This window comes from Megalops cyprinoides, chromosome 19, assembly GCF_013368585.1.
Source record: "Megalops cyprinoides isolate fMegCyp1 chromosome 19, fMegCyp1.pri, whole genome shotgun sequence".
NCBI classification, from domain to species: Eukaryota; Metazoa; Chordata; class Actinopteri; order Elopiformes; family Megalopidae; genus Megalops; species Megalops cyprinoides.
In genome coordinates, this window is record NC_050601.1 from 2,894,009 (window position 1) to 2,919,614 (window position 25,606).

The 25,606-nt window shown below is 47.9% G+C and overlaps 3 protein-coding genes across 4 annotated transcripts; all 3 read right to left on the bottom strand.

Annotated features, from left to right (window-relative positions):
• Positions 1-1,508: 1,508 nt before the first annotated feature.
• Positions 1,509-7,110, bottom strand: LOC118794924 (galectin-3-binding protein A-like). The gene is made up of 6 exons (XM_036553214.1): positions 7,061-7,110; positions 6,195-6,282; positions 5,511-5,702; positions 4,896-5,027; positions 3,078-3,351; positions 1,509-2,605 (listed from the first exon to the last, which is right to left on the bottom strand). Exons 2-6 carry the CDS (start codon positions 6,256-6,258, stop codon positions 1,537-1,539), a joined length of 1,731 nt encoding a protein of 576 aa, XP_036409107.1. The 5' UTR covers positions 6,259-6,282; positions 7,061-7,110; the 3' UTR covers positions 1,509-1,536.
• Positions 7,111-7,760: 650 nt separating this feature from the next.
• Positions 7,761-18,494, bottom strand: LOC118795203 (soluble calcium-activated nucleotidase 1-like). Of its 2 annotated transcripts, none has more exons than XM_036553602.1 (4): positions 18,330-18,494; positions 10,027-10,710; positions 9,434-9,637; positions 7,761-8,552 (listed from the first exon to the last, which is right to left on the bottom strand). In XM_036553602.1, exons 2-4 carry the CDS (start codon positions 10,685-10,687, stop codon positions 8,182-8,184), a joined length of 1,236 nt encoding a protein of 411 aa, XP_036409495.1. In that variant the 5' UTR covers positions 10,688-10,710; positions 18,330-18,494; the 3' UTR covers positions 7,761-8,181. The 2 variants fall into 2 exon arrangements, with proteins under 2 accessions (XP_036409495.1, XP_036409493.1); XM_036553600.1 differs by lacking the exon at positions 18,330-18,494 and adding an exon at positions 14,894-15,225.
• A 663-nt stretch (positions 18,495-19,157) lies between these two features.
• LOC118794975 (kynurenine formamidase-like) lies at positions 19,158-24,817 on the bottom strand. Its single transcript, XM_036553285.1, has 11 exons — positions 24,747-24,817; positions 24,120-24,210; positions 23,553-23,657; positions 23,197-23,245; positions 22,802-22,887; positions 22,212-22,284; positions 21,965-22,062; positions 21,558-21,636; positions 20,807-20,942; positions 20,219-20,323; positions 19,158-19,773 (listed from the first exon to the last, which is right to left on the bottom strand). Exons 1-11 carry the CDS (start codon positions 24,774-24,776, stop codon positions 19,750-19,752), a joined length of 876 nt encoding a protein of 291 aa, XP_036409178.1. The 5' UTR covers positions 24,777-24,817; the 3' UTR covers positions 19,158-19,749.
• Between the last annotated feature and the right edge of the window lie 789 nt (positions 24,818-25,606).

Sequence of the window (25,606 nt, forward strand, 5' to 3'; positions counted from 1 at the left end):
TGGCAAATGCACACACTGGTCGTTACGGCCAAAGATTTCAGTCATGATCTATATAATAATGGCAGTAATAACCACGAGGACTGTTGTGTCTTTGATTATTTTATGTAGATTATTTTAAGACAGAGCTCTGATCGAGACTAGCTCTGTTCAGACCTTGACTTTCAGGTCTCTGACTCTCCCATAACGGTTGTGACAGCCACCAATCAGGACAGCACTCTGTCAGTCCTTACCAGCTGTTATGTAAGGTCACAGTACTGTAGGTTCCCCCATTCACTACGACACTTTACCGCTAAAGTGTTCTCTACAACCCATAATACTTTGCCACCGTGCCAAGTGCGTAAGTGTGTCCATTTACTTGGTTACCATCCCTTTTGAGCTGCGTGTGTCAGTGAGCGTAATGATGTTCTGTTTAACACACTTACCCTGGAGCGTGAAGGCAGCAGAGAGCAGACTGACAGCATAGATGCTAGTAGCACATGCATGGCCTGCCATCCACAAAGACAGTAACAGACTGGATTTACCTCCAGTTATGAATGTTAGAGTTAAGAGTTATTAGCCATTAGCCTAATAAAAGAGCAAGTGATTGGAAAATACAAGAGGAAGTGATTGGCTAACAAAAGAGGCCATGACGTGGCATTCATGTCATGGTCAGATAATAATAATAATAATAACAATAATAACAATAATTCTGCAAATCAGATAATAATCAGATAATAATTCTGCAACTCAGATAATTCTGCAATAACTCCATCATCTGGGTCGCATGAGTTTTCCCCTCCTGCATTGCCGTTTCTCCTTGCTTTGATGCCCCCCCAGCTCTAGCTGACTCCTCTTTGGGACAGTGTCAACCTCACCTGTTTTTCACAATCGCACGTGTTAAGGTTGTTGAAGGTCCTTTCCTGTTGGTTCCAATCGTATTGAGCGCCCTCTAGTGGAGAGTACAGCATATAGCGGAATTTCGTGCTCATTCAGCCTTTTGCAAGAATCGGACTCAAGACTTCACAACACATTTGACGAGACACCAAACTGGGGAATTTCAGGAAAATATAAACACGATCAAACAATAGTGAGCAGCTACAGATGACTAAAAAACATTTATTGGACATTAAAAAAGTGAAATCAATGAAAGCAAGCAAGAAGTATCAGCCAAAACAAAAATGTGAGGTGTTGTTCTGAAAAACATCTTCAGTCCAATGATCGCATGCATTTAGACATGCAGCAAAACACTTCATCACATTTTCATGAGACGCACTACAATTGAATTACACGTTTTTATAATCACACCTTTTTCGTGCATACACAGATTTTACCTCCAAATAAAAACCAGCGGCTGCAGATTACAGATATCTTTCTAAAAAAAAAAAAAAGAATATCTTTGACTAAAAAAAAGTTTAAACATGCCTCCTCACTCATTGCTGATCAGGAACTTGAAAGTGATTAGTAAATCAAAGTGGACTAAGGTTGGATTAGATAAAATGGGCCCTCAGGCTGCAGTCCTGTGGGGGTGGGGGTGGAGGGGTGGTGGGGGGAGTGCTGTCAGACGTACTCGGGACGCACCACGAAGCGGTAGCTGTAGGTGTCCTCGTAGCAGGGGTACGTCTGCCCCACGCTGCTGTTGGTAGGGATGAGGGCCAGGTCGTTCTTGAAGTCCTGGACGTGGAAGACGTAGTCGCTGCCGCCGCCGCCGCAGGCCATGAGGACCCGGTTGCTGAAGCGCATGCTGCTCCGGAGGTCACCCAGCCCACTCTGGGAGGACAGCCTGGCCGCCGGCACCGAGTCGCACCGGAACCCGCTGTTGGAGCACTCCTGCCGGCTCTGAAAGACGCTCGCCAACCAGCTCGCGGTGCGGGTCTGGAGGATGGCGCTGCTGTGGACCGGGGTACTGAAGCTGCGGCTGTTGCTGTAGTAACCGCCGTATTGATTGTATCCGTAAGGCTGGTGCTGCCTTCTGCCGTAGCTGATGCGGTAGTCGGTGGAGTTGATGGTGAGGCTCCAGGGGGCGCCGGTGTAGATCCTGGGGGAGAACTCCTGCCTGCTAGTGTCCAGGTGCCTCCGCAGCTGGGCGAGGGTGAGGGCGTTGAACTGGAAGCCCCGCAGCATGCTGGCACGGTACAGCTCTGTGTGCCGCTTGTACAGGTCGGAGGTGAACTCCAGCTCGTACAGCTGCTCGGCGGGGATCATGGGGAAGCGGACCAGACGCAGCAGGGCGGCCTCGCCCTCCAGGCCGGAGGAGTTGCCTTGCTGCCGAATCCAGCCCTCCACCCCCTGGAGGAGCGCGGCCTCGCTGGGCACTGCCACGTCGGAGCGGGACAGCAGGGCCTCCAGGGCGTGGCGGGACAGCTGGGCCCACGCCGGCGACGCCATCAGGGCCTCGCAGTTCCACGCCAGGTACTGCAGACAGGTCTCCTGCAGCGGCAGGTCCTCCGTCTGCACCGCGTACTCGTACAGCAACGCCGGGGTGTGGAACGAGGCGTCCCCCGGCAGCAGCAGGCCGAACAGCTGCCCCGCCTCATCCCGCAGCCTCTCCACGCCCAGGTCAGAGGCCAGCTTGTGGAGGCACTGGGCGGACGAGGCGGAGATGTCGATCTGGCGGGTGTACAGGTACCTGAAGAGGCCGGTGGGAGATCAGAGCAAGTCAGCACTGTGGATTACATGCAAATCTGCGCTGTTGACTCATTATTACATGCAAATCAGCGCTGCTGACTATATTACACACAGATCCACACCGCTGACTACATTACTTGCATATAAGCACTGCACACTCTAAGTTACATGCAAATCAGCACTGCTGACTCTATATTACAACCAAATCAGCACTTCTGACTCTATATTACATAAAAATCACAACTGCTGACTCCAAGTTACATGCAAATCAGCACTGCTCACTGTGGATTACATGTGATTGCAAGTTTCAGTCCAAATGATGATAAAATAAAACTGGGACGTTCACGCCTGGCTGCACTGGGCTCTCAGAGCTGAAATCACCGATGCAGGCTGTGTAAGACCCGCTGTATCAGGGCGCCAGATGAGGGGAGGCACCCGAGCAGGCAGTGGTATGGGGCGTCGGGTCACCTGACCTGAGGAAGGGCGTGACGTAGGGGCGGCAGTCCTGGCTGACCTCCATGGTCAGGTTTTTGGAGCCCTGGGTGTGGTTGAAGAAGGAGGCGTCGGGGTTGAGGGAGAGGACCAGCCTGTGGGCGCAGACTATCTCCTTGTCGGGGTCCCCTTCAGGACTGCGCACGATGATGGTGAGGTCACAGCCCCGTCCACTGTCGAACAGCGCCCCCAGGTCCTCCGACAGGCCCAGGCTGTGGTCCACCGGGAACAGGCGGTTGTCATTCACTGCCGTGTCTGCGAGAGATTGGCCACTTTTCAGCCTATCAGTGCGGTGCATTCCGAAAAACGATTTAGGTCATTGTTATGTCACTGTCATTTTTTTCTTTCCTTTTTTATATTCAAAAACATCTTGAAATAACAGAGCCCAGCATATCACCATGAGACAGCTGACAGCCAGCTAGCTAAGTTCAACTCAACTTTAATCCCAAACGCTACACATTTATACACAAAATATAACACACAACTAGTACGCTACGAATAACTAAAAATGTGCACCAGTTTAGGAGGAAATTCACTACACTGACTGAAAAAAATCACATTGTTTTCCCCCTGGAAGACAGCATGGAAGTGACATCACTTTGAGATGCGAGAGCATTTTTAGAGCAAACCGTAGCTGCATTTTCCCTGCTTCCTGGCTCCACTCTGGTGCTGCTTGCCTGTTAAATTCATTAGGGTCCCTGTCTGCTTCATAGGCCTCCTGCTTTTGTAATAATTCCCTTCTGAATCAGGTGTTTAATCATTTGAACACAACATTAATAAATCTATTTATTCCTCAAATGCTCCTATCCAGAGCGATGTACAAGTGTCTTACAGCATGATGCATTAAGCACACAGGATGGGAGCTGTTACAGGTAAAAAAAAAAAAAACATTCACAGTCAATAGGCATGAAGCAGTGAAAACAGAGCACAATACCTTCATCATACAGCAGTGAACACCTAGCCTAACAACAAGGCATACAAGCAACACCACTTTTGTTCATGGTGTGCCCAGATTTAGTTTTGATTCTGACGTAGATTTGATTTGGCTGTTTACCCAGAGCTGTATCAAAAGAGTGGGTATTGCGTAAAGACAAAAATGTAGGGGATAGATTCCTGGAAACCAGCTTCAGAAGGTGGTCTTTGGTAGAGGGTCTGTACAATTGAAAGGAATGCAAGAACCAAGACGCTCAGCTAAGGTTAAAAACGAGTTAAAATGCCTTCGTTACATGGCAGGTTCTCACATGAACATGTATAAAAACTCCAGCTTCGTTTAACTCCCTGAGGAAGGTGAGACACCGAAAAGCATCAGGGCGCTCCTGCACATTAACTATTTTTATTTTCAGCTTAGTTTAGTGCTGCGATTCTTGTATTCTTTTCAGCAGATATTCAGATATTTCAGATATTTTCATATATTTCAGCAGATATCTTTATCATTTTGGTTTTAGCAAATTTAACAAGTTAATGCAGTTTGTATGAATTTTGAGGTAAATTTAACATCACTGTCCTTAATCACAACTCCTCCTTCAATTAAAACTCCTCCTTCAATTAAATTAAAATTTTCATCTGCTGATTCAGCAAGCAAATAGAGCATTCAACGGTTACTTAACAAGACCAAAGACAGTCATTCAGAGCCCAAAACATTTGTCTGACTTTCAGGCATGCTCTGTCACTTGTCAAAGGACATTGCAAAAGGTCAAAGGTCACTTCTTTTCCCAACAGTGTGCTAGTCTTCCATCCTTGGAATGTCTCAAGTGCACTGCTGTGAAAACTGAATTATGGGAAAGGGGAAAGGATCTTACTTCTCTCACAGACGACTCCCGCGTCTTCGCTGTGAGAGCAGTCTGTGACTCCCCAGCCTTTGAAACGACAGCTCGACAGGGAGGTCTCCGTCCCCTTGCAGTCCATGTCGTCCAACCAGATGTAGCCGGACCCTGAAAATACAGAACGCAGAACCAGCAGCACTGAGAATCAGAGACAGAAGCACTGAGAACGCAGAACCAGCAGCACTGAGAATCAGAGCCAACAGCACTGAGAATGCAGACCCGGCAGATCTGAGAATCATGGCCAGCACCTGGGATTCAGAACTAGTTCTGAGAATCAGAAATCAGAAATCTTCTGAATTGCTGGCTTGTTATACACATTTTTGAAGGGGCGTAGTCAAATACAGAGCATCCATTATAACCAGAAACACGGACAGCACTGAAACCTTCTGTTACCAGCTGGTACCTCCTAGTCAAGGAAAAGAGAGAACACAGGAGCAGAGCTTCTTCACAGATACTCGGCTCCTGAACTCCTCACTTTCTCTGTCTAGGATGTTCCAGCGGCTCACAATGCAAAATATCTGTGATGACGGCGGTTTCCGCCTGCAGGCGGCAGGCGGTGTAATGTAGCACCCCAGGCATCATGTGACTCACCTTGCGCGTAGGTCCCTCCCAGGACGACAGACTGCGCCCCGGGGAAGCGGAGCTGACGGCACACCACCTGCGCCTCGGCCAGGTCCCAGCTGTCGTCGCACACCGTGCCCCACGTCCCGCTGTGGTACACCTCCACACGGCCCTCAGAGGACAGCTTCCCCCCCACCAGCCTCACGTCCCCCTCCCGCGCCGCTGCAGGACAACGACAGTCAGACCTCCCTGAGAATGTGAGGCTGCTCCATGGCAGCTATCCAGGTGGTGAGGCGGGGGGCGGGGGGGGGGGGGGGGGGTTTGGGGAACAGGAACAAGACTACACTCTCTAACCTACTTTTACTTCACCCACTCTCAGTGATTTACAGCAACATCTGGCAACAAGCCGATGAAAATGAAATCTGCTTGACAATACACAGCTACATCCGTCACAAAAACGTGCAGTTCGGCCAGCACTCTAGACTTCAGGAGGTCCTCAAGGGTTCTTACCCAAGTGACTCCTATTAGGGAGACTATCCGGTCTGTGTGCCTTCCTAGGCTGAATAAGGAACTTCAGTCAGTGCAAAGTCTCGGCTAGTACAGTACCTCTCTATTCTCCTAATACTATTTGTTGAAGGCATCTTCCCTACAGTCTGTCTGAAGTGGGAAATTGCTGACTCTGAGGACAAGAGGTCAGTGTCAGTCCGTACTCACCGGTGGACAGACCCACAGCCAGCACCATAAGCCACAGGGGGGAAGTGATTCCAAACGTCAGCATTTTCCGCACTGTCTGCGAGGGAAACTGGCCGCCGCACAAAGCAAAAGAAGGAAACGAAACCTCACATTGTTGTGCGGTATTAAACAGCTCCTCCGAAATGATAAAGAAATATTATAAGAACAACCTCAAAATACCTGCCGTCTCGCGTGCGCAAGACCACGCGTGAGAGACGTGTCTTTGGTTAATATTTTACCTTTAGAACACACGAACTGGGTTACAAGAAAGTAATGTGGTGAATCTTCTATTTGTGTGTATGCTAATTGTGGCTATCATCTTTATTCCGACTTGACGGTATAGGCTATAGTTAACTACAGAGTATAATTCGTATCAGCCACAGCAATCATCACAGTAAGTAATTAAATACAGACGAGTTACGTAAAAACACAGCAAGTGTTAGTAAAATAAATTCTAATGTTCATAACTCGGCGCGCCATGTTATCTGTTACATAACTGGTTAATGAAACACGCAAAAAAACAACAACTAATTCTACACTGTTCAAAAGGGACATTTGAGATGATAATCCTAACAGACATAATATCCATGTACGTATAACTGACCATTTTTGACAGACGCTGCTAAGGGAGGTACTGAGAAGAAAGTTGCTGCAAGAAGCTGCCTGGTTATTGCTATATGCATAGAATAAGTATATGCGTTCGAAATTCTAATTAGCTAATAGAAGCTAATATCTTCCTAACTCAGGCGCGTGGCTCCTTCATAATTATGCAAATGACAGTTCGAGATTTTCGGACAATGCAATCTGCCCTTAATCACACAGATCAAAAGTAACTTTTTCCTCCTTACCCCTTGATAACGGAGAAAAGCGTGTCGCTGTTCCTCTAGAAACCCCCACACCGTTTAAAGACGGGCCCGCTTTGGTCAGCAGCCTATATACGCTGACAACAATCGCTACCCCTGCGGGCAATTCCCCATTCTACAGAGAGCGGGAATTTTAAGTTTCGTTTCTCCGAAAAACGCACCGGCCATCCTGACCTGCTGAGGCACGACTCGCTCCGCTTACAATCCGCGCTTTTATCAGTCAAGTCAAAACTTGGTAACAGTAGCCTAACAGTATTGTACGTGTTTCAATTGTATATTTACCCTCTGTTTCTTTCACGTTCGGACGCCCGATCAACTCACAAAAACCTGCTGTACAGTGATACAAATTCGTTTCTGTGCGGCTGCACCTTTCCGTTTAAGTCAAGGTGCACCGACATCCTTACACTGCGACCTACCAAAACCGTGGCATCGTGATCTTCCGCGTTCTTTGTTCCTTTCTGTTTTTTTCCCAGAACAACCTGTTTTTTGCTTTGTCAGGGTGCAGCAGAGAAATAAGAAATATCTCCATAAACCAGAGTGACAGGGTGACATATTTAAAGATGACTCAAACTGCCCAGTTTTAACTAAGACATTTTACTGTAAAACAAACATCCAGCAAAAACTTTACATTTAGAGCAGGAGGTGGATTTTTTTAAACATCAACATTAAATGACAAAACAAACAACTGGTAATTTCATATGATCTATTCTGTATTTTTCTGGAAGTACAGTACATGGCATGGTCGTAAGTCTGTTTGATTGGTATTCAGTGTGTCCTTCTATAGACAGTACTTCCTCCTCGTTCTATTCGACTGGTCAGTTTTTTTTCCCATTTGTTCACGCTGCATTCGTCAGCGCAGCAATTGACTGCAGCAGCAGGCTGTGCATGAGGACAACGCCGGACAGGAGTCTTAGGGGGGGAGCACTGCAATGTCACCGAGGGGGAGGGGCCGAAGGAGGGGAACCAATGAGATCCTTCTGCCAGGCCAGCCACTGCAGGTGAGTTTCTGTCCTGGGGGCACTGGACTTGAAATCACGCCCCGCCCCGCCCTGCCCACCCCTCGCCCCTCGCCCCCCTGCCTTCTTCTCCAAAACGTCCTCGCCCCGCTAGATGAACTCCAGCCCCTCGTACTTGACGTCCCCGATCTTGGTCTCGGGCAGCAGGATCCGGCCGTCCAGAGTGAAAGCCAGGATGTAGGTGGCGATCTTGCCGGCATCCTCCTCGGACTTGAGCGCCAGCACGATCTGGTCGTCGGTGTCCGGGACGAACTTGAAGGAGGAGAAGCCGTGGGTGGGGTTGAGCGAGCCCACCCGGCTGGCCGTGATGTCCTGGAAGCTGGGTGAGCAGCTGAGCACCAGGTTGGTCCCACGCCGCTCGTCCGCCGTCTCGTCGTAGTGCTCGGAGCTGGCGCGCCGCGGCAAGAAGAACCACCGCTGAAGAGTGTCGCTCCACGCCGCCGACTCATGGATGAGGTAACCTGGGCAGACAGGGGGCGCTGTTTACCAAATTCAGAACTATCAACGGCGGCATATTAATGACCAGTGTTAACTGCTATTAAATAATAACTACTAAGATAATCATTCAAAAAGAAAAAAATAGTAAGTAGCACATTACATTACATTATTACATTATTGTTATTTAGCGGACGCTCTTATCCAAAGCAACTTACAAAGGATTTATCGATATATATATATTCCATTACATTCATTTATCCAGAGTGAGTTCCAGCACAAGAACTGAAGGTTATGCCTTCAAGTTGAATGAGCAACAGTGTCAGACCAGGCTAACAACACTTCCACATGTGTGAGTGTGATCATAACGCTATTCAAGCCCTACCACAACTTGTACAACCTGACCAGACAGCCTAGAAACTAAGGGAAGCCAAGTACACACACTATCATACATCACAGTCACGAGATCACAGAATCCAAAACACAGTGCCACACTTGCTTTCTATTTTATGGGATACAAGTTGCAGGTGTTAGGAGGTAGGGATTGAGCTGGATATACAGCTAGATGTTTTTACTGAGGCGATTGTGGGTTAAGTACCTTGCCCAAGGGTACAGCAGCAGTGCCGCAGTGGGGAATGGAACCAGTCAGTTATGACCTCTACTCCTTACCACTGTACCACAATGCTGCTAATAATTGACTGGAAGGTGTTTACACTGCTGATCTATATCCATGGAGGACAGGTGAGTGAGAGGCAGTGAGTGAGAGGAGCTGGGGGGGATGAGGCGTGATGGAGGGGAACGTGGACGGTGGCGCTGGGGAGAGTGAGAGAGCGTGAGAGAGCGTGAGAGAGCGCGAGAGGGTATGGGATGCAGCAAATGGGACAGCGCCACACCGCGGCGACCTCACCTGGGGGGTTGATCCCCGCCGCGCTCCGCAGTGCGGTGTACTGGGGCACCCAGTTCTCGTGCTTCACGTCGCCCCGGTAACCCACCACCTTCACCCACTCAGGGTTGTCGTTGACGACCTCCCCCGTGGTGGTGGTCCACTCCTTCCCCAGGCCGCCCACGTACAGGTGCTCGTCCTTCACGGCCAGCCACTCCGCTTTGAACCCTGGGACAGGGGTCAAGGGGTCAGTCGTAATCCGCTTTCCTCATTGGCACTACTGCTTAGCATTCTGAAGATGTGGGCAAATGTTTTAGAATACTACCTTTTAAAAAAATATATTTAGATAATAAAAAGCTAGACTCCACACAGCAGTAAAACACAAATCCAGCCCTTAATACTGCAATGAATAACAGAACAAAAAAGTCACTGAGGTGAATGGGGAGATGCCCTGTGCCTACAGGCCCTTCACCTGGATCCTCAGTCCTTCTGTGATGTCATGTCAAAGTGATGTCAAGCGAGTGATGTCACGTAAAAAGAGGCTGGGGAAAAAAGCTGGTGTCTGACCTGTTACCCCCAATCCCCACCCGCCCTTGCCCCCCCCGCTGACCCCTGACCTTTAGATACGGATCCGTCGCCGTCGGGCAGAATGACCCAAGGCACGGCCTTGCTGCCCTCGATGTGGTAGACCACGCCCGTGCGGTCGTCCACGCTGTAGAGCCGCCCGTTGAAGGCCACTAGCTCCGACAGCTCCATGCCCCGCCCCTTCTCGGCCAGGTGGGTCTCCAGCACTACCCGCTCCTCATCCCACTCCACTGCCACCTTGTCGCCGCTCTCCGACACCAGCAGGTGGCCCCGGCGCATGTAGCTGAACCAGGTGAGGTCCTTGTTGCTGCGCGAGGACGTGTCCAGGTCAGCAATGACGCCGATGCGGTATCGGACCCCCAGCGGCGTGCGCTCAGGGGAGCTGAGGGGGTAGGTGTCGTTGTAGCGCTCCCCCGCCCCCTCTGCCCCGCCGCGGCCCCCCCGCCAGCCGCGGCCGTCGCCGTGCGACGAGTGGCGCCACGCCCCCGCGCCCCCTGCAGCCCAATGCAGGTACAGCAGCAGGGCCAGCGTCAGCCCCACTACCACGGCGACGATGGCCCTCCAGCGCAGGCGGAAGCGTGAGTCCATGCTGCTGGTCATGGAAGAGAGCACCGGCAGCCCTCCCACAGAGATGCGCAGAGACGTCATGAACTCATTCTGCTTCACCTGCTCAGGGCCTGGAACTGCAGGCATGGAGGAAGGGGCAGCAGAATCACCTGCGGGGGGGGTGAGAGAAAGAGAGGACGGGGGGGGGGCAGGAGAGAGTCAGGGAAAGGAGAGAGGGTCACAGACAGAGAGGACGAGAAAGGAGAGAGGGTGAGAGAAAAGGAGGACAGGGGGTAGGCAGGGAAGAGGGATGAGAGTCAAAGAAAGAGTAGGAGGGAGAGAGACAAGGAAAAAAACAGGAGGAGAGAAGATAGCTGAGTTATGACAACCCCTGCATACACTATCACCAATACAGCAAGTAATACCATCACTGTCTTAATCCATCAGTGTCCCGGAAAATTTGGAATAAAGGAAAGAGAGAGGCTAAAAGCAAAGGATGAGAGACACAGCTGAAAAGATAAGATTAAGAGAGGGAGAGGGAGAGAGAGACGTAGGGGCGACACTGAATTCCAGAAAGAGACAGAAACAGAGCAAAGTTCTCCATAGAATGTTGTGCAACAGCTGATGACGATTGGTCTGTTCCTATCTGTGTGGAAAAAGGCCCTGCCCCCTTGCCCAAATTAAACTTCGTCAACAGATAGCAGGTTTCACACATCCTGTTAGACACCGGCCACCCAGAAATACTACTACTACTGTACAGTGCTGTACCACAATTTTTTTGTAGGGATACATGGTCATACCTGGCTATTATAAGGTCATACCTTAAAATAACCTTCATAACATGTCTTCATATCCACTGAGAAGAGTATTAGGCCTATTCCCCTGTATAAAATAATGGATATTAATAACTTGGAAGTAGCAAAACAATCCACCTCACCTCTTACACTACGAAATATCCACAGATACTATTCTATTCTAATCATATCTCCCACTCCACCTAAGCCCAGTGAGGGAGAACAAGGATGTTGGTAGCTACCTGAAAACACAGTTGGGCGTGACAAGAATTCATAAGCCGCCTTAAAAGCAGCTACAAACCTGTTCTGTTACCTTTCCCTCCCACAAACTTGTGAGGCCTTCTGACAGCGTCACATTAGGCCACTTAACATTGCCAGTCCCTGATAATAAATGCACCGTATGTGCTTTTCATAAATCTTTACTGCTTCCAACCGGCAGTGTCATTAGCCAGGCAGTAAAAGCTAATATCAGGCCGTCAGGAGCAGTCATTTCGGTTACTCCCACACAGAACTTTGTTGACACACTTTTCTTATCTACAGATTATAATCTTAGAGGGGTGAACAATGTAAAGGCTGAATGTAACATAACATGAAAGAAGAAATGAATATGCCTGTTCCGAGACGCTGTGCTTCGTGCATGTACTACCTGAACGCTAAGCACTGGGTCTTCACTCCACACACACCTGCATGGTCTCATTCATCACAGTCCAGCCGTGCTCCCAATCCAATGACAAAATAACTCTAATATCCCAACAATACCTTTTTCAGAGCCAAATAAAACACAGACCAACCCACATGCAAGCAGCCGTTTCATATGTCAGTGGTACCCATCAATACATGAAAATGAATCCTTAAGAAAAAAATGAATCCTGTTTTTTTTTTTTCCTTAAGAATTTTACCCTTCTTTTCTTGAGCTGCGGATTCCTGAGGAAAGTTTATAAAGGACACACAGTCCCGTATTTAAACACTAGGAACAGACCTCAGGTCAGTTGGACTCCCTGTCACAATGCCTACACTCCCAGTCAGAACTACCTCACCAACAGACCTCAGACGCCCAACCTACCAGAAACCCGGGTCCGGGGGTAGGAACGAAAACACAGGGAAACGCAGGTGCGGTGAGCCGGGGGGGGAGCAGGTGCACGCTGCAGGTGGTACAGGCGGCGATGTACGCAGTGTTAGGCGCGAGTGCGAGAGAGGCAGCGTGTGTGTGAGTCGGACAGATGCGGCGTGCCGACGTGGAGGGAGAGGAGTGGCCGTCCCGGCTGCACCGCAGGGGTGGAAAAGCCAAACAGGTAGAGCAGGAAGTGTGGCAGGCTACGTTACGTTTAGATCCAGCCTTACAGCACACGCTCCGACCCACAGCCGCTCACAAAAGAGCAAACCAGGAGGCAAAGGGGCAAAGAGCGGAGACCAAACTCAATCACAACCCGACAGCAGGGGTGTCACGATCCGCAAAGAGCGGAGACCAAACTCAATCACAACCCGACACGGAGTCATCACATAACAAGGCACATTGTAAGTGCCGTAGGAGGTGCAAGAGGAAGGCTGAGGGTAGAGTGCACGTGTTTGAGGACACTGCATGAACGTTTAGAGTTCAGCGTTTAGTTGAACCGAGATGTCTGTGTGAACAGATGCATTTTCAGACAGCGACGGGAGACGGTCAGTGATTCGGCAGTTCTGACTGCTCACTCCACCACTGGGGGGGGGGGGGGGGGGGGGGGGGGGGGTAAGAAAACAACAGCTAAACCCAGCAGAGTTCCACCCCGCACCCTCCACAGGGGTCCAGCCTAGGGGCACACCCCTCTTGCATCCCTGAGCAACTTGCTCGACTTGAATCTCTTCTAATCGCATGCAAGGTATGTGTAACTGCATCTGGCAGGCAAGTGTACATCCACTCTGCTCAGACGGAAAGCAATTTACAGTAAACCAACTGCAACCGTGTTACCGATCTGCAGCCCAGACAATGAGCGGTGCCACGCTGGGCAAGTCCCCCATGGGCCCGTAGCGTTTTTTCAGACGTCCTCTGCGAGAGGGGCCCTTTTTCTTTGCACAGTAACACAACACGCACAAACACAAACACACACACACACACACACACGTTCACACCGTGAAACAGGAACCTTTGTGACCCTGAGGTGTGTGCCGGTAATGACACATCCAGTTAGGCCTCCCATCACTCAATGGCCCTTTTCAGAACACGTCCCCTGGCCAAACAGAAACCCTTTATGATGTCATCAAAGGCCTGAGCTGGGTGGGGTGGGAGGCGGTCTGCTGTGACGGACAACCTCAGCAGCCTACGGCAGCCTCCTACAGGTTTTTTTTTTTTAAGATTCTGTTGACAGAAACTGACGTGGAACTGGTGTAGGTCACACTGATTTGATGCTGGTGCTAAATAAAATAAGAATAACAATAAAAAATAAGAATACGTAGACACATGCTATGGTACATAAATTTGACAAATATTTAAAACAAAACTAATAAAAAAAAGCTGGAACTGGAGTTACTGAATAACAGCTTCAGTGGAATATTGGCAAGAATGAGAATGAATGACAAAATGAAGGAACCGATCTTATGTGGCAATGGCACTGGAACTTAACTTGTGCAACTGACCACACCATGCTCAGCAGATACAAATTTTAACCAGTTTCGCTTAAATTGGCACTGCAACACTAGAGCACCTTCCAGAGGACTTCCACAGGCCACCCAATCCTGCTATGGGTGTACACCGCTCCTCAACCTCTCCAACACAAAAGCGACTCCCCCACAGCAGATTGTAAAACGCGACAGTAATCCTAGCCTGCTGTGTATCAAACAGCTCTATAAACTACTTTACTGGTAGCCCTTTACAGCTCTGATGCCGACTCATTTCAATGCTACTGTTATTTCACTTGTTCTTTCCAAGAACTGGGGGCATTCCAGGCAACTGTATCTTCAGCCCTGCAGCTGTATTATTGCCATATCACTATCCCTTTATCCTGAGCTGCACAGTGCAACTTAACATAGTTTCAACAAAATCAGGCTTAAATCTTTAAAACAACCCGCAAAAGAAAAAAGGTGCTATTGTTACACCCACACAAATGGGTGTTTCTGCTGCCCAAAGCCCTACAGCACTGAGAGCCCCCCCCCACCACCACCACCACCACCATCCAGCAGAGTACATTAAGTTACCGTACATTACATTATTAGCATTTAACAGATGCTCTTATCCAGAGTGACTTACAGAGGTTACAGTTTTATCCATTTATACTGCTGGATATTTACTGAGGCAATTCTCTAGGCTAATTACCTTGCCCAAGGGCACAGCAGCAGTGCCCCAGCGGAGAATCGAACCAGCAACCTTTCGGTTACGAGTCCTGCTCCTTACCACTATGCTGCCACCGTCACTGTACAGTATAGGTATCTGTCAGCATGCCCAGAGGCAATACAGCAGTCCAATACAACAGAGACACAGCGGTTGACCGGCGCTCTCTCCTCCCCTCCCCTCTCAAAGTCTCAGAACACCAGCCAGGCCGGGGCTAGGGGGCACCCCAGCCAGAACCAGACGCGCCAATTCCTTTACCCTTTCTTCTCTTCCTCTCCGCGCGCTGGACCGCCGGCATCTCTGGGCCCTGGGCATTCGTCTACGACATCCTGCCGCTCTGTCCCCAGCACATTTTTGTCTCCTCTCTTTGGGGGAAAAGTCAGGCTATGCAACGATGACTAAGGGAGAATAAAACCCCAGCCGCAAAGTCTCCCAGCACAGGGAGGATTACAACTGATTAACTGCGAGTCCAAAGGGGCACACCACACCAACAAGCAGGGCCGATCCGCTAAGTTTGCTACTCTTGTTTAAAAAATACCGCTACCAGGGAAACTTTGTTCCGGTTATAACAAAAAAATCTATACATACAAAGTTCAACACCCATCAGCCACTGCAGCTCAGTCCCCACCCCACCTGTAATTGTGGCCATGTAACACTGACATCACATGACTGTTTAATCTTTGCACAGTCACGTGAAGGTGTAGTACATCGAGCCAACATCATATTATTGGAACACGACTGGTCAAGTGCTGCAGGTGAGATGGAAGCCAATGGGAGACAGCTGTACACGTCTCGCTGAGACTGTACAGGCAGAATCCTGAAGACTCACGGGGCATCTACGACCCAAGCGAAAACGCAAGGGACACATGGGGGTACCAATGTCATGTACACTGGTGTGGGGGGGGGGGGGGGGGGGGGGGGGGGGCAATCAAATTTTTCTCCGTAGAAGTAAATAGAAGCAAAACACACAACAGTGCCACAGTTAGGCACTCACATGACCAAGGCATCAGGCTGACCGCTTCCTTCTGTGAAAGACGCAGGTCGGCAGTGTGGTGTAGTGGTAATGAGTTGGGCTCGTAATCAAAAGGTTGCCAGTTTGATTCCCCACTGGGGCACTGCCGTCGTACCCTTGGGCAGGGTACTTAGCCCAAAAAAATCCCTCAGTAATTATCCAACTGTACAAATGGATAATATGAAATTGTCACTTATGTAAGTTGCTCTGGATAAGAGCATCTGCTAACATAACAGCAGTGAAAGACAAACATTCAGATGAATGATAAGATGGAGTTGGAGGAACTGAATAAACTTCTGTGTAAACCCCATGACTCTAGAACATATCACAAAAAAAGTTACTCAGACAGAATTGCAAAGTCTGAAGCTTGGCAAGAGACTGAGGCTGTCTCATGGTGAGACAAGCCTAGTGTACAGCAAGCGATTCCAAGAAATATGTCCAAGGGGAAAAAGCATGCAAAACCACAACAAAAGGGCACAACCATAAACAACTTAAAAACATAAACCCTACTGTTTCTATAGTGCTGTTTTCAGACAGACTTGCTGGTACGACCAGTAGGGGCTGTGAGAGTAGATGTAATGTGTCAATCCTAGAATGCTTGTTCATCCCACCGCACTGGCAATCCACTGAGTTATAACTAGCGGGGTATTTTCACTAAGGCCTTAAATGTGCTCCCCAACACCTGCTGGGGAAAGCAGCCCTGCAAAGCTCAGCGGGAGGAGGCCAGGTATGAGAGAGAGCGGAGCAGTGGCTGTTAGGATGGCTCCTGCTTACCTGTCTGAGTGTCACACCTGCCTCATTAAGCCAGCCTCTCCTTCTCATATTCACTCACCTGTCTAACCTGCCCCTTCTGTGATGAAGCCCACCTGCTGTGTGATCATTTAAATTATGAATTACCTGTAACTTTTCTCACCCCCCCCCCCCCCCCCCCCAACTAAGCCAACCCCCGAACTATTTGGCTCCTCTCTCCATGACAACACCTGCCACATTGGATTGCTCGACCGTTGTGCAAACATTATCTCAGATTACAGTGCAGTTGTCACAACACGGTGCTAAGACATGTAAAGATACTGCTAGTAAGACTTGTACCACAACACAGGGTATAATAAAATGATCAGGCTATATAATGCAGACATATAATTAGGCCGTGAAGAGTGTTGCACGCTCCTTTCTATGTGGACTTCCTCCTCCTGTCAGACATCTTCAGAAAGTCCCCGGTTGCCTAATTCATCCCTGACAGCTATTACAGCACTGGAAAGCAGGCCCATATTATGTCCCTGTCATACAAGCATCCCCTCGGCCTTTACTGCAAAGAGGCAGAGACTCAGATATGACAGCTCACTGAGGCTTGCATTGACACATCGTCTCCATGCAAATAAAGGTGGACAGATTTACCAAGGAAACCACATTTCTGGTTAGTTCTGCCAGAGACTGCTCCCCTTGGCTTCTGATCATGCCACATGTTTGCCTTAAGGTAAGTTACAACATTAGTGACTGCTCCTTTGAACATGCTAGCTTGGCCACATTTTTAAATAAAATCAGACCCAAGATTAGCAATTCTGATGTTGGCACCCCTAACGAATGCTTTTTCAGGCAAAGGCCCACGTCGGGGGTGGTGGAAAGCTTGCTTTTTTTTTTAAACATCGCTTGAGAATTTCTACAGTCCTCTTGGGGAACGTTTCTTACCCCTTGTCAAGACCTCCAGATGAGAACGATACCATATGTTCCCATGTGAAAACGCCATTCAGGTGAAGTTATGTTGCAAAGTAAAAATCCCAGACTCACTGAAATGGTCATGGTAGTTAGGCAGATAATAGACTACTTTTTAACTGAGCCATATTTCTTCCACGCTCACAGTGGAACGCAACACTTTAACTAATTTGCAGGTAAAAGAGACATTAGTGTTGCTAGCTACATCTCAGCTCAACCAAACGAAACATCAGTTGTGATTTAGGCTAATGTTAGAGTTAGACAGCTTCCATCGTAGTCACTAGCACCCCCGAACTAGCTGGCAAGCTAGCATTGGTATATATTGGAGCTAAATTTTAAACTAACTGACTAGCAACCTTACACGTGCATGCAACGTTAACGTTACTGTCGTCTATAATGAACACAGCATTGTAGAGATCAAGCGCTTCCGTGTATTTGAGTGCTGCTAGCTATTAGCGTTAGCTTACACGTCTGCCATTATAACTGCACCGAAATGACACTGATTGCTAGCTAAGCTGTAAGGGCAATGCTGGCTGCGCGCAGTCGCTGGCAACTGTCCTTTTGGCACAAACTGAGTGACTTCCATTAACGGTTATTCTGAAAACCCCAGAATAGCGACAGATGTTTAGCTTCGAGTACACGCAGCCCATCCGAAATGGGGCAATGGCTAGGTAGGTAGCTAGTTCAATAGCTTACCGAGCGCTGGTACACCAGGTAGCTAACGTTAGCTCACTTCTTTTTACTAGCAAATTTAATATTTATGCCTTGATGCTTGCTTTCGATCTGACGGGCATACAGGTACAGGACCTGGTGGTTACGGCTGACATTATGCAAACGGCTGCCAAAGCAACTCCCAGTAAGCTGGCGTTTATCACTAGCGATGTAGTACGCAGACCACTTCCACTTTGCTCGACTCGTCCATGGCAATGAACCAAGCAACGTCCTTTGCTGACGTATTCCAGCCATACTTACTGTGAGCCTGTTATCGGCAGTCCAGAGCGATCTTTCAAAGCAAAAGTCAAGCTTTTCAGCTGCCCCAACCCCGGCTCCGTCGCCTGCATACCGTCAGGGAAGCAAGCACTTCCTCCTGCCGTTGTAGATCGGGCAGCGATGACAACGCGTCGATCGTGTGGGACAGGCGCTGGGACCGCCTACCCTGCCAACGCGTTCTGCGTAGTGTGCGGCAGGCTGCGCTCCGAGCGTCCACGACCGTGGTGAAGTCGCTGCGGGAAACCTGCGGGCTTGGTCGGGCGTAATAAAACAGTTGACACCCAAGGTTTTCACAGGACTTTGGATCACCTACACGGCTAAGGAGTATCTTATCGATTCGTTTCGTTCGTCTGGGGATGCCAAGGCATATTTTTTGTGAAGTCTAAGGCACGTTGTATGCTGAGAGGTCACCAAGTCTAGAGAAAAAAATAATGATGTACCAAGTTTCACCGTGAATAGGGCCTCTGTGTTATGGCGTGGAACAGTGACGGCATTGATGGAGTGAAGAATTAGAATTATGTAATAATTATCAAACAAAGAGTTTCAAATGTGGGGCTACATAACTGTACATAACAAATCCTTAAAGAGTCAGCCTAACATTTTCCATTACCCCCTCAACATTACTGTAAACAATCCTTTATTAGTTACATGACATTCAAAAGTGAGTTAAAATAAAATACAGTACACTGTGTAGTTACAGAAACATAAAAAATAAATGACACTAGATTATTTGAGCAATGCTTAAGACAATCTAACACCCCAGAAGACTCATTCAGATTCAAATTGTCTTGGGGAACAATTAACACTTTTAGACTAAACCAAAGTTTAGGGAAGAAGATTAACGTAATTATTTAGTGCATAACAAGAACATACAATTATGATTTCACATTTTTGCACTACAAAATATCATGTGTCTGAGGTTTTTCATGTTTAAGTTTGTAATTTTAAAAGTTCTGTATGCAGTCTTGTATGTTCCCATGAACATTAAGTTCAAATCTGAGTAACCTTATAATATCCTATAAACTGCACCTATATAAAACTGGCCTCCCTCACTATACTTTTCAGATGAGAAAAAGCTACATTAAAAGCCTCTCAGTTCAAGCAGGTCTGTGACAAGATTGTTCTTTAATCTATGTGGAAAGTTAGCTTTGTCAGTCTCCTCAAACTGCATGTCTCTGTGTCTATGGTAATCTATATGGTTACAGATGCTCGGCGTGACTGAACCTTGTCCGCCAATACCTGTCTAATAGCCTGGCAACAAAAACGCAGAAAGGACGTTGCCGTTACGTTGAAGGTTAGGACAGAGTCAGGTTGGGTCCATGTTTTGCCTGTTCCCATTAAAAAAAAACAGAAAGTTGCATCATGGGAGAAAAACAGGAATCTTCCATCTGTCACCTCATATCTAGCCAATTATCTTCAGTAGGAGCTGCACAGAAACACAAAGGGAAAGAAAAACATTTTAAAACAACAGTTAAAAACTGTTAAAAACAACAGTACATATTTCCACTTTTATGCTTGATTCTGTGATATCACGGAGAAACATTGACGTGGGTGGTAAAAATATCACTTCATATTTTTTGGTATTTTCAGTAGTCATTTTTGGGTTAAGAAAGTCATTAGTCCTTGTATATATTATTCGTACAAAAATATTTTGCAAGAAGATGAGTTCCTACAGGGTAGGGTTTTGTATTGTATTAAAATATCTCTGCATAGTCTAAAAAATATGTATCATTATTATTTCTCTTCTCTAAAAGTGGGACTTTATCCTCACAATTGTAACTTTATCACCAGAATTAAAAATATTTTATATTTACGTAATGTACATTAGGCTTCACTGAAGTCAGAAATAGAAGACATGCACACACACACACCTGTGTGAGGTAATAATCTTCATCAACGAACTGCTCAATGATGTTGAAGTGATCTGTGTTGGGGACGTCCTCAAATGTCACCGTGAGTCCTGAGGATTTCAAAGCCTGCAGCAGGGAGAGGAAGAGAGGGAGGATTCCGGAATCCTGCCTTGGAAATTTGACTGACGCACAGGAGGATGTGATGAAGACATTCTGTAGTGTGGACACACGGCAACATTTTGGAGAATGTACATGGCTTCTCGCTTAGCTGCTCACACACATACGCATTCTGTGGGACCTTCCCCTGTGTTGGGCCAGATAGTCAGAGCCATTGGTGTCCACAATGCTTTAAGTTACCATACATGTCTTTGATGTTATGGGGTGAGACAAATCATAATGTGTTTCATTGAGATTTATTAAATTTTATTTTATAAACTCAGAATGTTGCGATGTCACGCAAGCTGTGATATCATCATGATTTAATGAATATCCACAATTTGCCTGCTGTTTCTGTTCATATGAATTCAAAAAGTGGTCCATTGCTCCAATGCCCAAAGCAGCTGTGCAGAGCCCCAAAAAGGTGACCCCCAGGCAGTACACAGTCCTGACCTTGAAGTAGTCCTCTGACTGCTTCCTGAACTCGGGCGAGTCGTTCTGCGCCACGGCAACCACAATGTGGCATGCAGAGGAAGCCTTCTTCAGCTCGGGGACCAGTTGTCCAGGGCTGTTCCTCAGTGCTACCTCTCTAGAGTGGGGACATGAGACGTGTGACATTATCTCCTGAACGACCCCCCCCCACAAGGAAGGCATGCATGAAAAACAACACAGCTGTATATAATTGAAATAAATATAAATAATATAAGCATAAAACGACTGCTCTGCTCTCACACCTACATTCCACCGCTGATGTGCAATTCACACTAATCTTATCTCTTATGTGATGGCAGTTCCACGCAAACCGATGAGATCAATATGCCAGATCAGATTCGAACGATGAACACTGACTCGGTGGCTCTGTGGTTAATGTCCCATGTGACCCTGCATCCCACTGTGGCCCCGGGAGGGTGGAGGGTCAAACCTTTAACTTGAAAATTGGCGACTGGTGACATACTGAACTAAAAGATACGAATTGTGGTCACGTAATGCACTGGTGTCCTGCTGAGTGAGGACCCCGCCCATCACCTGTAATGTGGCAAATAAATTTGGATCAAACAGATCCTTCATTACATAAACATAAAGCACACTCCTTCTGTATTGCTCGCAGCAATAAGATCCACAAACGAGTGAAGCACCCTCCTTCCCTCAGCTTGTAGCACTGCTGCTGTGAATTTTAGAGGGCGCTACGACGTGCAGTACGTACTCCGTCATCTTCAGGGGCTCGTTGACGTAGGTGGAGAGGATGGGGAGGAGGTCGTAGATGCCACTGACGAGGAACGCTCCTATCAAAGGCAGAGTGAACCAGAGAGCGGAGAGAAATAAAGGGACCCTTGATTTGCTAACGCAGTGTGTCTTTGGCGTTCTGTCCACTTTGCACAGACTTACAGCTGACTGAACATGAGCTACAACACAATCTATTCATCCTTGCTTATTTACAAAACCATGTTTAACGATAAAAGGCAGCCAGTAAACCATAATAAGACTTGGCAAGAGGATAAGTAACTGTGTGTGTGTGTGCGTGCGTGCGTGTGTGTATGTGAGCCTGTCTGTGTATCTGCGTTAGGGTGTGTCTGAGTGCACAGCCATGTGAAGGTGGAGCAGCTTTGGCACCTTTGATCTGGGGTGAGACACCGTACTGGGTCCAGTCTGTACAGAGGACCATGGCAGCCAGGTGAGCTCCCGCGGAGTGCCCGCACAGGTAAACCCCACTGTAAAAGGACAGGGGAGGAAACAGAGAGAGACACGTCACGCTCCGAGACGCCCCTCACCTCAGAGCACCCCAGCCATGTGCTGTTTCTAACAGCTGTCTGAATGCCAAACCAAAATGGCAGCCATAGCCTGAAACCACTTTCTGTACCTCACGCGGGGGTACTGCTGAAGGACAGACAAAACGCTGCGTCGCACCTGAGACACCATCAGATCCATGTTACCTGCAGAGACAGAGGGGGGAGGACAGCGCTCTTACATTACTGTCATTTAGCAGACAATCTTATCAAGAGCAAATTACACAGGTTACAGTTTTTAATAATTAAATGGTAGAACAGTGGTAAGGAGCAGGACTCCTTACCACTGTTCTACCATTTAATTATGTATATTAATTTTATGTATCACTTTCCCATTAAAATAATCATAATTGTGTGCATGTCCATTGGCTTATTGTGTGTGTAATGAGATCGTACTGAGGCTGAGAGAGAGAAGAATAAGGCACGTAGAAACGGTAAAATAAGAACACATGAGGAAGAGCAAGACGGAGCAGGAGAAAGAGGGAGAGATTAATCATGAGAGAGGGGGATCGAGGACTAAAGAGAGTGAAAGAGCGAGGAGGGAACATGAGAGGAGAGGAAGAAAGCAGACAAGAGCGAGACAGAGGAGGGGGGCTGGATGCAGTCATTCTGAGAAAACTTGTTATTAACACAACCCCCATCACATCACTACCAGCCCTCCTACCTTTGGGTGCGATGTCATAGCCTACAGCCACGACAGCCACGCCCTTCGGCACCAGAGACGCCGCCATAAAGCCCGACTCCTCTTTACTGCAAAAACCACAGCAGTGTACAGTAAACTATGCCTCACTTACTCGCAATGGAACACTGGAGTCTTATTTAAAACGCCTCAACCCAGTCTCCGATATATTACATGAGAACAACTGATGTTCACCATTGTTATTAAACCTTTATTTATCAAGGAGGGTCAATCAAGAGTGTAAGACTTTCACCAATATTACATTAACAGAAGCACAGCTGCAGAGAAAGATTTGGAACAGGGGAAACAGAATTGAAAAACAAAGGTCCCTGGGGGAGAACCTTGCCAGTAATACTACTTGAGAAACAGAAACGGCATACCTTAAAAACTGCCAGTAACCCCCATGGAGGTAGATAACCAACGGCAGATCTGAAACAGAGAGCGTGCTAACTCTGAGAAATGGGTCTTTTACTCCACCATCACCAGCATCAGCTGAGGGTAGGTGCTAATCTTGGAGGCCTACGACACACTACCAAAGTCTGCTTTTGGTGGCACCACACACAGACACATTCAGCCGGCTCTTCAGCGCCAGGGAACTGGACACAGAGTGGTCTGTAGAAGAGAGGGACGCGTGTGCTGTACCACGCAAAGGAGGGGGTGATGGGGGCAGAGAGGAACGCTGCATGGATTGCATAACCATGCCTTCCCTACAGAGGGGCCCCACCTTGAGAGCTGCTGCTGCTGCTGCTGCTGGGCATGTAGATGTCCAGCTTCTCCCCCTCTCCCTCTCCATACGGCACATCCAGCAGGGTCCGGGCCACACCGCGAGCGGTCTGTGTGCCTGCACGCACGCACACACACACACACAAACATACACACCAACGCATACAGTACATACAAACACACACACCAACATATACAGTATGCACACACACCAACGCATACAGTACATACAAACACACACACCAACATATACAGTACACACACACACCAACGCATACAGTACATACAAACACACACACACCAACGCATACAGTACATACACATACACACACACACACACACACAAATGTGCTGTTACTCTGCAACTGCACGACACTCAGACCCCAACAATAGGGCTAGTGTTCACACAGCAAGATTTACTATCAGCACCTCTCTCCAAACGCAACAGAGACTCACACAAATTACAGCAAAATCTGCGCACACACACTCAGTCCCCGCTGCAGTGAGGCAGCTCAGCGTCCTGTGGTTATCAGCAAACTGGGGACAAAAGTCCGGCGAACGTAAGTGAGTGACCACTGACCTTCTCTGAGCGAAGCCACATGGACCCTGATCACATCATCGGCGGCCATCCTGTGGGACCACTGGCTGGGCGAGTACTGCTTCTCCAGCTCCTGAGGGGCAGATATGCTGTCATTTCGCTCAGCCTGGCACGTGGACAGCCCAGCGTAGAGCGCAGTTCAGCACACAGCGCCCTCTGCTGGACACCACCCTGGCCTCACACGCTTACCTCACACAATGTCTGGCTACCAGGCCAGCCACTTCTCTTTGCAGTCTGTGAAAGTAATCCCTTCACCATTTTACCTTCTAATCCTAAAGCATGAGATGCAGGCTTAGTTCACTGAAATAATGTAATGTGGACAGACACAGCCAATTTTCTGACCTTTTTTTTTAGTGAGCAGGCCCATTGAAAAATACCAATAGTAACTTCAAAAACAGAATACACATAAGACAGAAAACAAAATCCAACAGGCTGCACATAAACATTAACATTTTACAAAGCCTTACAAATGTTTGAACACTGAAACCTCTGTCAAATACTCAGTAAAGAAAATGTTAAGAGAAGATCGTGGACAGATATTGGTAATACAAAGGTACTCAGGCTAAGAGAGACACTGTCATTCAGAGAGCAATGGCTTCAAATTCTTACATCTTTCTTCATATCCCTCCACTGTGCCATGGTGTGAGCAGCGGATAGCAGAACAACTTGTGGCAACGGGACCTTTGGTCAAGCGCACAGACAGACACAGAGAAGCGAAAACAGTTTACGTTTAAACAGCGAGGCAACAGCAGCCAATGAACGGGAGGCCTCTCTGACCTGCATCCCTGTTTGCACATTGTCTCCACAGTCCAACTCCCCTTCTGCAGCACCTAAAAAGAAGCAGAAGTTTGGTCACAAGGACCTCTGGCCTACATTCAGTCTTTCAGCTGAAGGCTACCAGAACAGGCTGTTAAGCAGCTTATTCTCTTGCAGTGTAGCAAGCCTGGTAGGTTGATTTGGTTTTTCATGAAAAGACAAGGCACAGCAGAGCTCTGTTGTGGGTTCAGTGTATCCTCTCAAGCTACGAGTTTATAGCTTAGACAACCCATTTTGTTTTAAAAGAACTTATATACAGAAACTGAAACTGTTTGCTTCCTCGTTTTTTTCGCAGGGTGTATTTAAATTAGATAATTCATGTGTCTTGTACACTGGATTTGTAAGGGGAAGGACAAAGGACACACTAATAGTGACTTTAGCCAGACAACATTTTGATGCGAAATTTCTCCCAAGGGATCGGTAAAAACGTATTATGAAAAACAACCTGTAAATGTCAATATTTCGACTGTGGACCTTGTTTTCCTACTCCCGCCATTTAAAACACCACCCATCCGCTTCCTCTTCTACTTAAATCTCGAGCTGTTCTGTTGTTACTCTGTCTTCGCTGATTGGTTCTCGCGTCCATTCCCAACCGCAGTTGCTAGGCTACGTCACGGACACGTGGGGAGGTCCGTAGGGAAGCGGAAAGTTCA

Excerpts from the sequence above, each read along its gene's own strand:
- LOC118794924 (XM_036553214.1), bottom strand. The coding sequence starts at position 6,258 with ATGCTGACGTTTGGAATCACTTCCCCCCTGTGGCTTATGGTGCTGGCT. Across the intron at positions 5,028-5,510 it reads GGGAGGGACCTACGCGCAAG|GGTCCGGCTACATCTGGTTG; the intron begins GTGAGTCACATG and ends CTGTATTTTCAG. Across the intron at positions 2,606-3,077 it reads TACGTCACGCCCTTCCTCAG|GTACCTGTACACCCGCCAGA; the intron begins GTCAGGTGACCC and ends CGGCCTCTTCAG.
- LOC118794975 (XM_036553285.1), bottom strand. The coding sequence starts at position 24,776 with ATGGCACAGTGGAGGGATATGAAGAAAGAT. Across the intron at positions 22,063-22,211 it reads CAGCAGTACCCCCGCGTGAG|TGGGGTTTACCTGTGCGGGC; the intron begins GTACAGAAAGTG and ends GTCCTTTTACAG. Across the intron at positions 21,637-21,964 it reads TGTCTCACCCCAGATCAAAG|GAGCGTTCCTCGTCAGTGGC; the intron begins GTGCCAAAGCTG and ends TGCCTTTGATAG.
- LOC118795203 (XM_036553600.1), bottom strand. The coding sequence starts at position 14,933 with ATGCCGGCGGTCCAGCGCGCGGAGAGGAAGAGAAGAAAGG. Across the intron at positions 9,638-10,026 it reads CGACGGATCCGTATCTAAAG|GGTTCAAAGCGGAGTGGCTG; the intron begins GTCAGGGGTCAG and ends CCCCTGTCCCAG. Across the intron at positions 8,553-9,433 it reads GGCGGGGATCAACCCCCCAG|GTTACCTCATCCATGAGTCG; the intron begins GTGAGGTCGCCG and ends CTGTCTGCCCAG.